General features: G+C 48.6%; 3 protein-coding genes across 3 annotated transcripts; 2 read left to right on the top strand and 1 right to left on the bottom strand.

Annotated features, from left to right (window-relative positions):
- Positions 1–312: 312 nt before the first annotated feature.
- On the top strand, positions 313–1,210 carry AB675_4739 (D-erythrulose; the record flags this gene model as incomplete). The annotated part of the gene is made up of 2 exons (XM_018144898.1): positions 313–763; positions 834–1,210. 2 exons carry the CDS (start codon positions 313–315, stop codon positions 1,208–1,210), a joined length of 828 nt encoding a protein of 275 aa, XP_017995625.1.
- A 2,006-nt stretch (positions 1,211–3,216) lies between these two features.
- Positions 3,217–3,840, bottom strand: AB675_4738 (Protein disulfide-isomerase; the record flags this gene model as incomplete). The annotated part of the gene is made up of 2 exons (XM_018144897.1): positions 3,217–3,562; positions 3,608–3,840. 2 exons carry the CDS (start codon positions 3,838–3,840, stop codon positions 3,217–3,219), a joined length of 579 nt encoding a protein of 192 aa, XP_017995583.1.
- Positions 3,841–4,153: 313 nt separating this feature from the next.
- Positions 4,154–4,954, top strand: AB675_4737 (uncharacterized protein; the record flags this gene model as incomplete). The annotated part of the gene is made up of 1 exon (XM_018144896.1): positions 4,154–4,954. The coding sequence occupies one exon, from the start codon at positions 4,154–4,156 to the stop codon at positions 4,952–4,954; it is 801 nt and encodes a 266-aa protein (XP_017995598.1).
- Between the last annotated feature and the right edge of the window lie 8,248 nt (positions 4,955–13,202).

The following is a 13,202-nucleotide window of genomic DNA, read 5'->3' as shown; positions in this document are numbered from 1 at the left end:
CCCGATATAACCTCCGTGCCGTGAAGGTTCCAGACCTTCATTTGAGTCGATTGGCGTCACCTTCAATTAAAATAGGTGCTCGGCTCGTGAACCGGAACACAGCCGTTGCAGCCAAACTTTTCTTGGCGCTCACTACCCGGCAGATTTGGCCGTGGAAATCAGTGTCATCTCTTCGCGGCATTCATATGATGCAGCTGGTCCGTAGATGCCCCAGCGATACTCAGTATACTGGTCGCTAGACTCTAGATCCTGCAAGACAACAAGCGCGTGCCAGTATCCTCACCACTGCAGGTAGTTGCTCAAAAGTTGACCATGGCACCTCCGTTGGAACATGTCCGGCCCATGTTTGAGCTCCGAGGCCGATGCTATGTCGTGACAGGCGGTGCACAGGGCATCGGCTTTGCTTCGACGCGTTCAGTCTGCGAGCTCGGTGGCAATGTAGCAGTGCTGGATATACAGGAGCCAGTGGCCGAGTTCAAGTCCCTTTCGACCGACTTCGGGGTCAAGACGTTCTTCATACAAACCGATGTCACGAGCCAAGAGAGCCTGGAAGCCGGTTTTGCGCAAGCAATCAAGCAGCTTGGTCGACTCGACGGACTCGTCCCAGCTGCTGGCATCGCCATCGACAAGCCGTTCATCGATCAGACCTGGGACGAGTTCAGCCGGATACAAGAGATCAATGGCCGCGGAGTATTCTTTAGCTGTCAACTCGCAGCGAGGCAGATGATCAAGCAAGGTTTTGGTGGCAGTATGGTGCTACTGGGTAAGTCTGCTTGTGCGGTCGTTCGATGGTGCCTTCCATGCAAGTCCGCTAAATGACGGTCAACTTCTAGCTTCTCAAACCTCGCATATCGCCATACCGGGTCATCGTATGGCGGCATACAACTACTCCAAGGGCGGCATCCTGATGTTGATGAAAGCTCTTGCTGTTGAACTCGCACCACATAACATCAGAGTCAACAGCATCTCGCCAGGCTACGTGGATTCCGACATGCTTCAACGCGTGAGAGCAGCCAAAGTACCTGCGGAAGCAGCACAAATGGAGAACTCTCCTCCACTAAAGCGACTATCTAACGCGAATGACTTGACTGGCGCCATCGTGTACCTTCTGAGTGACGCGGCGAGGTTCACAACAGCAGCAGACATCCCAATAACAGGTGGTCTACACGCTGGGACCATTGAAGGGTTGATTTACTACGAGAGCAAGTAGCGCGCTTGGTCTGTTTGCAAACACGAAGGTATTTCTATAACTCCAGGATTGGATCGTTCCTACAGACAGTCCCAGCGCCTTGACTCAGCTCAACTCTTCAGCGACGGTTCTGTTCGTTTCATCCGGCTGCACCCACATATTCATCTGGCAACAGTCTCGCAGGATGATCATGTTGTGCTCCGGGAGCAGTCCCGAGACGTATCGGTCTATGATATGAGTTGTCGTGTACTGATGCCATGCTGGGGTGACTGGCCCATTGACTACCCTGCGTTGCTGGGCATGGTCAGTACTCCATCACTTGCAGAACACTTGTGGAATGCATGCAGCATCGTATTGACGGTTCGTGGTACTTAAGAAGTGTTGAATTCGGGTTTCTTACCTTGCGGCTAGAGAATGCCATCGGGTAGACTGAAGAGAGGTTCTCGTCCTTCGGACAGCCTGCTCGTCAATTGTGATCGCCAGCTGTGGCAGTTCGACAGCGAGCGCCTCCAGACCCGGTCTCTCAGCATCTTCCGCCACTCCATTGCTACCCAGCGTGCCAAAGGTATAGGGCGCTTGCCAAGAGAGCCTCGTAACAATTGAACGCCTGAACGTCCACAGTACCGTCCAATGTCCACGCAAGAGCCGCATGTGGCCTTCGCTCCAAAGCTCCCAACTCACGCAGGACTGCGAAGACGGAATGCTCCCTCTTCCAGGTCATTCGCTGACGTGCGTTCGTCCTGATGGCTATGGCAGAGACTCTGCAATGACTCTTCAGAGACTCACAAAAGACCCATGCAGGACTGCAAAAGTACCACCTAGGCAAATACGCATGGCTGCCATCATCGAAATCGCAGGACAACCTGACGCAATTGCTGCCAAAGGCAACCGAAACGACGAAATTTGGCACGGCAGGCTGGCAGGTTACCGGGCAAAGGCCTCCAGGATTCGAGTGGACGGTGACAAGTCGTTTTCTGAGTCGTGTGGTCCCGCTCCATCTTAGCACATGTGCCCATCAAAAGTTATGACAGCGTTAGATGGTAAAGGACTCCGATCACTGGGCCAGTGCTCACAAATGCAACGCATTCGTGCGGGCGGGAGCCCTCGGCTAGGGAAGCCTTGCCCAGACCACGTCACATCTTTGACATCCCGTCGGACTGTCTGCTGTCGGTGAGTCAAGTCTCCTCAATTTACAGTTCTGCCAGTGGTTGTTCTCCGCGATCGTCTCCGGCTCATCACACTTTGAGTACCTGCCCTGAGCTGGACTGCGCCACATTCGTTGTAGCTTGTCCCAGGCTTTGATATCATCAGCGCGCGGAACTCGAAGCCTGACACCGATATGTGACATTGACGCATTGCAGGAGGGGCAGCTGGGTGTGACACTGGGCTGCGTTGCATGCTCATTGGTCGTAAGAGTCGAGCGATGCTTTCGGCACGCGAAGCAGACGTGATTAGTGGTGCGTGTAGACAGTGGTTGATTGACATAATATTGAAAAGGCTGCTCGGCCATCTTTTCGCTCCGGCTGTGCTAGAAGGACGGTGAGACTGATGTTCAAACAGAGGGGCTGTTGGCCGCCTGAATTGTCTGACTGACTCTGCCTCATTGGCTTGGGTCTGTCGAGGTCTGGGGTTACTCCGCAATCCACTCTGCGAAAAGGCTTCCAGATGGGGCGCGGGGCAAACTCTCTGTGGCGCTGTTGGGAATACGGTAGCTTGAGAGATTCTCAATGATTTCCACTGCAGCGACATTTCTAGATACGGCCGAAGTGCGAGCGTTGCACCGCTTTTATCAACGCTCCGATCTCGACTTGAGCCAGGACATTGCCGGGCTTTGTTAGAACAACGACGTGGGACTGATGGGAAGGAACCCTTCTCTGGTAGCTTTCTGGGGCTATGGATCATTCGCGAGATTTACTTCCACTGAACCTCACACCCCTTTCTAGAACCATATCTTCCAGCTCCCAAGGCATAAACATTCGGTATCCGTCCACGCTTTCTTCGGTCCTATCTCTGGCCTGTGCATGAGTTCACAGCTCTTCGTGCCGCTCCGATACACCTGCCGCTGGCTGTGAAGCTGATGCTGCTCTGCTCACCGCATGGGCCAGGACGAGGCTATTGGGCACTGGCAGATGAGAGACGCTTTCGGTCTCTACAAACTTTGCAATTCCCAGAGCAGCCGAGATATCAAGCTTCTGAACCACGTACTCTAGTGGCGAGCTGTCTGCCTTGGCCGAATACAACATTATCTGCGGATAGCCCACGACTTTGAACGGTAGGTCGTTCTGTGTACCGTCGATCTGAGATATCAAAATCTTGTTCGATTGTTCTTCAGAGGTATAGAAAGAAGCCAACTGCTGGTAGATTGGAGAGAATCTGTGCAAGAGTCAGAACGAGCTGCTCAGTGGAGGACGTACTGACCGTTTGCAAGGTCCGCATGTGGGCGAGTATGCGTACAGCAGGATGTCCTGCGAGCGATCAGATATGGCATTGGCTAGCGTTTCTTGTTGCAGTTCCACGACGGACGTGCCCTCCTGCGATGATGCGATAGATGAGAATTGTCTGTCATCGTACGATCTGAGTTGGTCTAATGCCGTAGCCGTGGCTACGACGTTCGACAATATCAGAGCGGACACCAAGATCACGGAGAACATCGTGAGCGGTATTAGGTGTGCTAGCAAATGCTTCAAGCAGATCTGACCACGCTCTCAGTGTAAGATATCTGGCAGTGACAGACTTTCTCGCAATGCTAACATCGTTTCGCAATGCCATCCGTAAACATGGATAGATCATCCCTGCCACAGTAAGCGTGCCAACCCCTGAAAGGATAGCCTTCTTAGAGGCTGGTCCGGCTGCCACTAGCTATACGTGCCAAGTCCAGTTATCAGAGTAGCCCATACAGTAAATGCTGACCGATAGTATTTGAGACTCGAAATTTGATACAACATCTTCTCTCGACAGGTCGTTATGCTGGACACAATTGAGCCCAAGGCTGGTTTCCTACGTAACTTGATCTTTCCTGTGCTGATGTACTTCGGTCGGAAGATCATGTACGACAGTAACAGAAAGATCGTACAAATATCGACCACTCTCCTCATCAAAGGACCGTGCACGGAGCAAGAACTGGAAGCATTGCTGTTCATTATGGATCGACCGTCGATCCAGGCCCCTAAGGTCCACCGCACTTATAGACGACATGATGGACTTTTCATCGAGATAGATTTCATACATGGCCAAAGACTGGATCAAGCGTGGCCCAAGCTCGGGGTCAACGAGAGAAAAGCCGTCATGCAGGAGCTTGGCGAGATGATCAGCGCCATCAGAAACGTTCGGAACCATACTGCCGTATGTGTGGGCTCTGTCAGGGGAGGCTCTTTCAAGGACGGCCGCATCGCTTCGCGAACTAATGCACCATGTCCAACTGTGGAACAGTTCCACCTCCAGCTACGTGGAGGCGTGCCCCTTGAACAATGCCAAGAGACTTTCGGTGACGACGTCTACGAAAGCCACCGGAGAGACTACAGATCGGTCTTCTCCCATGCTGATCTCTGTCCACGGAATATCATCATCGTGATGGACTCCCTGCAGCCGGTCTTGATTGACTGGGAGTTCTCCGGCTGGTGGCCAGAGTATTGGGAACATACCAAAAGCGTCTTCTCCATGTGGGAGGAGGTGCCTGGGTGGGAAGACGAACTGGCAAAGGTGCTACCACAATATCCACTGGCGCTATCAGCAGAGAAAGTCTTGTGGATGTCACCGACGAGCTGATTGGACAATGCTTGATGCAGAACGTCCAGGATACGGTAGTGCTTCATTTGAGAAACGGCAAACTAGATTAGTCGTGGAGACTACCAAGAACTCCGCCAAAACCCCACAAAGTCTATGAGCCACTCATTTAGTGCGATAGTCATGATAATAACGAGTCTCAGCATGCAGTGCGAGCATATACACCGCTATACATGCGCCATGTCTAGCCGTGGTAGCATCGTCTTTGATTTGGCGTCTTGGTCGAACACGCTGGGCCTGATGGGAGATTCAATGCCGTGCCAGTTTCTCATAGTCATTCATGGCGCTATACAGCCGACCTTGGCCTTGCAGTCGGGTACGTGTAGGGAAAGATATGCAATCGCAAAGAACGGCAAATGACCGCTTGACATCGCATATAAATATGCTGCAGTGGTCTTGCAATACTCGAAAGCTCGTTGTTCTCCTCGTGGAGTCACAGAATACCACCATGCATTTCCAAAGCATTGTACTCTATTGCGCATCCAGCTTGTTGCTTGGCCAGGCACTTGCGCACGTGGTACATGGAATCACTGCTCGCGAGGCGCAGATCGACTGCAAACGCGATCCACAAGGGAATTGTGGTCCTGAAGGCATATGGCAATGTTGTGTATCCAGCTGTGGCGTGTGCGTCTCTGGACATTGCGAGGTTCGTACTTGGTATCTTGTGGTCGGCTAAAATGCGAGATCTGACTTCTATCTCAGAGCAGCGCGAGCTGTGATCCACCTGATGGATCAGGAGGTCCATATGTTCGAGTACGTCGCACTTTTCTTTCGCTCTCTCTTCGTTTGTCGACCCATGACTTGCTGACTGCCGATAGTGCTGTCTTTTGTAATTTACGCAAGGACTCGAGACACACAATAGCGTGAAAGACACATGCTAGGCTCAACGGTGGTTGGTGATCGAAGTGTGCTATCTCAGCGGTGGTAGACTGCTACATCAGATAGATCAAAAGAACACATTCTATCAGTGCCCGGCATGGAGAACAAGCATTTTGTTGAAGCTATACGGCACCGGTCATCCTGTATATGCCATCGCCCTGTTTCGTTGTGCTCTTTCGCCTCAGACATTCGCGTCATTCTTCCTGCTGTGAACGAGAATGTGTCTAGATGGCCAGACGAGCTTACGTGGGTGTATCCCCGCTGCCCCACTACCCCAGCCGGCTACATTGCGGAACGGCTTTCGTGGAGAAGAGATTATGTATCAGCAAGAAAACGGTGCTTCTGAGCCCGTGCTCGAGAGATATACGAGCTGACAGGCCCAATACTTCTGACTTCCGCACACTGACTGCATGTACCGTAGTCAACTCGCATGATTAGCTGATCTTGCTCGACTGCGAGTGTGTCGATGAGTGCAGAGCCTATCGCTGTGGTGTTCCACAGTGTTTCGATCCGCCAACGCTGTTGTACCGGTCGTCCTCTTGCCAGAGGTAATGACAAGGGATGGCATACGGGGAGCTTCGCTAGTACTGCCGGTCGAATGCTGGTATGTCTATTGATGAGGACTGGTAAATTCGCCACAGACCAATGCTTGATAGGGGGCCGGAGGGCGGTATATAAGTCGTGCTCTGCTCCTCCTTAAAAAGCCATCATTCTGACTCTGACATTGGCTACACTGTTCTCACGATGCTCTGCCAAAACGTGCTGTTATTCTGTGCCACCAGCCTTTTACTGGACCGAGTCTCTTCGCACGTGGTCCGTGGACTCACTGGTCGGACGGTAGATACCTGTGTACGCGATCCACAGGCATCATGCGGCGAACATCGACACTGGGAATGCTGCACCTCCAGCTGTGGTGTGTGCCTCATTGGAGACTGCGAGGTTCGTGCCTTGAGTGCACCTAACATCCTTGATACCTGACTTCTTCTCAGGGCAACAACGGGAGCTGTGATCCGCCTGATGGATCAGAGGGCCCATACGTTCGAGTAGGCCACGGCGCGTCTTTGGCTCTACAAGCAGCAGTGCTAACTATCGATAGTGCTGTTACATATAATCGTTCGTGGATGGACACTGAAGAGGTCCGTATCACTACTATCTACCGCAATAGCATTTCCACAATGACGCTTGCGTTATGAGCAGAGGCTCGGTCAAATAGGTGGCAGGAAATGCATGATCATCAACTTTACGGACGATAAGACCGTCAGGCGGCGACAGCATCCTTTGCTATTCAATAGAATAGAAAGATCTATCGCCGGCCACACGATCATTCTGAGTGAATTAGACGGACATCAGGGTGTAGTCGTGATGACGATCACCGGTACTCTTGCTTCTCCTGATGCTCTCTCGTTCTTTTTTCTAGAGCTCTGTTTTTTCTCCTCAAGTACACACACCCTTGCTCTTCCTTTAAAGCACTCTCTTGTCTCCTTTCAAACTTTCTTTATTCCTCTCAAAACAGTCTCTCTTTTCTGTCATGACCTCTCGTCCTATAAGCTACATTCTCTTCAAAATTATTCTACTGTAAACCACTCTCTTTCAATTTTTTAAGTGCTCTTTTGTCTCTTGAGAAGTCCTCTTTTTTTCAAAGTACTCTTACTTCTCTTTCAAATTACTCTTTTCTTCTTTTCTTTTTCTCTTCCTTCAACTCTCTCTTTTCTGCTGACATATTTTCTCCTCTATTTTGAAGCTCTCTCTGTTCTTTTTCAAAGTATACTCTCTCTCTCTTCTCCTGGACTATACTATACTTATACTCTCTTTCCTTTCGAACTCCCTCGCTGCTCTTCTAGAAACATATCTCTCTTGAATAGTCTGTATTATTTCCTAAGAATGCTCCATCTTCGTCGAGGAATTTCTCTATCATTGAGAGCATCGCTACTGTAGAAGCTTGACACACTTTGAATCTGTGACGCGTGGTGCCCAGAGGCTTCTTGTAGAGCACCGACAAGATATCCGCGAGTGGAAGCTGTCTGAAGGCTGGCTTGAGCACCAGATGTGTTCCAGCTCCCGCCTTGTGTCTCGAGGCAGCATACGTCCAGCAGCAAAGCATATGTTTCCACTGCTCTGATTCGCCAGATTAGACACCCTTAGATTGCAGCTCCTTGAAATGAGACTGTGTCCCTTGCGTTTTGTCATTCCTTGTCAGCCCCCCCTTCACAACTGATATATATCCTTAACAGCTTCTAGTACTCAAGCCTTCTAGAGAGAGGGGAAATCTATAGATCAGATATAGAACACACAATCTTAGAGATTAAGGGCTGTGTCTTTAACCTGTTGCTTTAAGAAGTGTAGCTTTAAAAGTGATGTCCCTGGGTGTAGATTGTACTACTCTCGGAGGATTAGTGGTTTAACTTGGATCTCCTAATCACTAATCACCTCTAGAGGATTTGCTTGAGGACGAGCACTGGCGAGATTCTGCTGTATATCTATGAAATGACATACCTGACAAAGTATGCTTTGCTACTGAACGTATGCTGCCCCGAGATACAAGGCAGCCAGCCCCCGTAAGCGGCTGTGAGCTCCTGTCGATTAACAGAACTCACCGGTAAGTTGTCTAGCGCATGGCTCCGCAGGTGTCCAGCGGAGCTTTGCAGAGGTTGGACTTGTAGCACACTACGACATATGAATGAGGATATGGAATCAAAATATGTTGCCTTCTCCCTGCTCAAGATATCAGGAAGCGTTTGCAGTTGTCTTCGCTCAGGAAGTATGGAACGACCAACACGGTCTCCTGTGGCGAGCGGCCGGGTTTCTGTTCGAGCGAGCTGCTTCACACGCGATGCGCGGTGTCACGCCTTAATAACCCCAGATTCAATGCAAGCGCTATCCGCAAGGTCAATGTGCACCCGCGAGATCCTCTGCCTACGGCACTGCCAGCTGTCACATCTGCATCAGCCGACAACACGATGAATGTATGTTTGTCAGTCATACGGACCACGCTGCAAGAAAAGGCCATTGAAGAAGCTGTAATCTTACTGTGGCACTACTACAATCACAGCATCGGACTTTGCAAAGTGATGCCGCAACCGCTGACTCAGTCGTCATGTAAAACTTTTCACTACCAGCGATGAAGTGCATACCTAGGTACGTCTGTGCTGCGTCAAGCTGCAGGCAATCGTCTCCGTACTCTGTCGACCATGTGCTCATTGAATGTGGAGAAGATAGCTCACTGAATTTCATTGAAAATGCTTGAATGACAGTACATGTGGGCAGCATCGGATGCGAGAAAGTGTCAACAATTCAGTGATGCAAGGATCACTCTGCAGAGCCCATGCTTTCTGGCCCGGATTGTAATAGCTTGTGCCTAGCCGCAAATTAGCTCTGGCTTTGATCTAGCTAGTCTCCTTCTGGTCTGTATGGTCCATCGCTAGCGCCGATCTCTTTTCTCTCCAATGCCATGTCGACACAGAAGATGCTCGCCTGCGGCAGTGACGGGTTGCCGAGCCCAGCGTTTCACACATTATTCACGAACTCAGTAGCATGCTGGAGAACAGCAACTGCTCGGCAAAATCATCGCGTGGCTTGAGTCAGTCTCGAAAGGTAGCAGCCTGCTCTCAGAAGGCGTTGACACCAATTCGATACGGACTTTCTGTTGTACGGCTTTGGGCAACGGAAAATCACTTTCACATGTCTGATCACGACACGCTGGCTGCTGAAAATTACCTTGCATTCCAACCGCTTGACTGTGTCGAAACATGCACTGCAGCTGAGTCCTGTGCTGTGCCGTGCGTTCTGCAGATAGCATATCTTATACAGAGCATCGTGACAGACCTTGGACATAGGCTGCTTGCACAACTCGGATACACAAGTGTCACAAACCCTGGTAGACTTTTGGATTTTGCTGCAATCCGAGGCTCGTTTTGGCACAAGCTAGCTCGATTTGAGCCAGAAGAGACAGGGCTAATCCCCACTCGACTCGAGAGACCGTTCGCTGGTCAACAGCAATCGAATTTCTGTTGAGTCGTTTCCAACACTTGTTCAGTAAAATAGCGCAATTAACAAAGATCTTATCAGTGCCTTCAAATCGCTATCAAGTTTAAAATGGGCAAAGTGCAACGAGGACACTCTCGAGAACCTTTTTGCTTCGATCGCAACTGATCGAAACGGTTCGGGCAAGAACCAAACCAAGCTTTCAAATCAAGTATTCATCGACTTCCATTTTCGCATGCAGTTGTCTGCGTTTCCTCCAAATCCGGTGCCATGGTGTTCGACAACCGCTTTGGTGCAGCCAGATACAACCAGCCTTGGATCCAGGGGGACAAACAGTTTCGACTACGTCGCGCCCAGATTTGACGTTCTTTATAAACGTTTTCCAACTTCCAGGGCTCATAGAGTAGAAGGGCAGCAGCAGCTCACGGCTCCCCTATTCTCTATCACGTTCCGATAGTCTGCCCACTGAGAATATACAGCGCAATCATTTGGTCTACCGAAACATTATCTCAATGAAGACCACAGCAGGTAGAATGAACTCAGCAGGATCGAGGAAAGAAGCTTTTTCCCGCGATCTTGTTGCGTTCTCTGCTGCTTTTGCTACACAGTTGTACTAGTGGGCCAGATAGAATATGCTGCCCTTGTCTCGGCAGCATTGTTGTTCTTATTTCGGAAGCGATGTGAGGTCTGAGAGCTAGACACGCGTCAGCAGGGTGGTAATAAATGCCCAGAGACTTGCCTTTGGGTAGATATCGCATATGATAAAACTTGTTCATAAATACTTTTGCTGTACTGGAGGGCTGCAATCAGCACGTCTTAGATGGAGGGCCGCTTCTCTTTGTGGCTCGCGGCAGCACCTTCTCCAAGCAACCAATTCAAAATAATCGAAGCGCACACACAAAAATATACTAGCTACCGAGACGCCTAGCGACACTTAATGACGCCTATCTGAGAGCGCTGTCCCAATAATGAGAGGCCAAGTGAGCCTCTAGTTGTTCTACCTCCCGGGTTATTGAGTATCCCTACAATAGATAATCTTCAAACCGGATAGAAAGCAAGTTTAGAAGAGTAGTTGTGCACAGTAAGCCTAGGAAGAGTAAGAAGCAAACTGAGAGGAGTAGAAATTAAGTCTGAGGCGAGTAGAACGTAAGTCTGAGGAGGGTGGAAAGCAATTCTTAGGAGAGCAGAGAGTAAATGGAGCAGCAAGTGAGGGAAGTAGAAAGCACGGGAACTTCACTACGTTTTACGAAAGTGAGTGGCTTACATGTTCTGAGTTCTCACTCGGTTTGATAAAAGTGCTGTGCCGAGTTATGAACCGTTAAGAGAAGTGCGACCAGAAAATTTCGAGCTGTTGCAACAATCTCGAAGCTCAGTGCTCGAAGTCAGTAGTAGGATGCAGGGTCTAAGACACAAGCTTCTAGAATCTACTGGGAATCATCCTACAGTCTACATCATTCTGGGATCACACTGTCACAAGTTACGAGATAAAACTTACTATGCTCTGACTTTGGATCTTGGACCTTGCAATCGAAAGATCCAGCATAAAATGTTCCTCAAACGGATCGCTGATCACTGTGTTTCTCGTGCTAGACGCTCAATGACACCTGTCTGGAAGCCTCATATGGACATCTCTTGAGTTGAGAGAAGCCACTCCCGTACTTCAGCCTCTATTATACTGATACTATCACCTTTGAACGTTAGCAACATACTTTGTCACGTACGAAAAGTGTCAGAGCTAAGTGATATTGCCTCTTAGAACAGCAACTTATTGTTATGAATAGCAACTTCCATTAGACACATTCTTCTATGTAAATACTACACGGGCTTGAGTAGCATGTATACTAGCGCAGGGTGCATATCTAGTAGTGCCTGTAATTATACTTTGTAGATCTACACTAAATCTCGCATTCTCTACTAAATATACGTAATTTCCTTCAATTTTTATGGCAAAAAGTGAAGATGATTGTTCGAGCATATATATATCTCGAATTTGTTATCGTCCTCTGGGGTGAGTAGTCTTAAGCAAAGAAATGGATTTTCGCTTGCAACTAAGTAGATTCAACTTTTAACTCAAGTAAGGTAAAAGTCTCGTAGCGTTACTATGTGACAAGTTAGACAATATACTAAAGTTCCCTTTGCTGGAACCAGATCAGTCGCTGCCCCGAGTCACAGCTCAGGGATACTTACTGCTTGAGGACATTTAAGACATGAACATGTATCAGAATCAGAGCCCATTTTAGTCTGGAGATTTACCTAGAGCGGGAACTGACGTACATGATATTCCAGTGATAAAGCTCACTATTATGGTGTTCGGGGCAGAGTTTTCCACAATCCAGTCGCAAGCAATCCTCGCATTCTGATGTTCCTCTAACACTTTCTTAATCTCAAAGATCCTTGTGTACAATTAATTGTTCTGACTAGCTTAACACCACACACTCATATAAACTAGAATATAAAATCATAATATCTAGAAAGCTACAGGAAAGTTTAACAAGTTTCTTAAGTAAGAGAGTATAATACAAACTCTAAGGTTTTAAAATTAGAATCACACTTCTACTTAATAGGTTTTAAAGAATAATAAAGTGTATATCTCTTCTTTTACTATATTAACACTTCTAGACTGTAATATAAGTAAACTTATAGTAATAAGTGCCTTTTAATAGCTATGTAGAGACAAACCCTCAAGCTTGAGACAGAAAAACATATATTTAAGAACATTGTAATGCACCTCTGATTGCTGAGGTAAGAATTGCGGAAATCTCTGCCGGGAACACTATACACTACCCGTAGTTTGGCGAAGTTCGCAATTCTCAGTCGGCACCATGAATCGCTGTTTGTTCAAGACGAAAAGCAGGCTAGTGCGACGCAGTAATTGTCACATACATGTTGCCTGGCATAGAGCTTTGATATATCTACGAAAATGACCAAGGATGTCCCATTGCCTGGACGTATATACATAAGATCTGTTTTACACTTCAGGCTGTTGCTGATGCTTAGTATATAGCATGGGGAAATACGAAGTCTATATGGAGCTGCTGTTTTCCATTCAGCAGTCGTTTGAGCCTCGATGCTCAGAAGCACCGAGGATAGAATTGGTACTGTCTGACAAGAAGTGAGGACTCGGTATACCGGGCAAGAAACATGAGTATGTCCACGAGGTTGTAATGGTAGCCACCGTCTCAGTGAGCCTACTTACAACACTTCAAGCTCATACAAAGGAAGATATAACGTACCCAGACGCCTAGCTTAGGTGCCTGCTTTTGCTGCCTGAAGACTAAATGGTATGGTGTTCTGCGCAGAGAAAAGGGCCACGGTAGTGAATGATGAACCCAATCGACCAATTATCACATTTGTCACTTACGCATTTCTT

The sequence above is a fragment of the Cyphellophora attinorum genome (genome assembly GCF_001299255.1).
Source record: "Cyphellophora attinorum strain CBS 131958 chromosome Unknown Contig38, whole genome shotgun sequence".
Lineage (NCBI taxonomy): Eukaryota > Fungi > Ascomycota > Eurotiomycetes > Chaetothyriales > Cyphellophoraceae > Cyphellophora > Cyphellophora attinorum.
The sequence above is the reverse complement of the archived record's forward strand: the minus strand, read 5'-3'. Positions and strand labels throughout refer to the sequence as shown.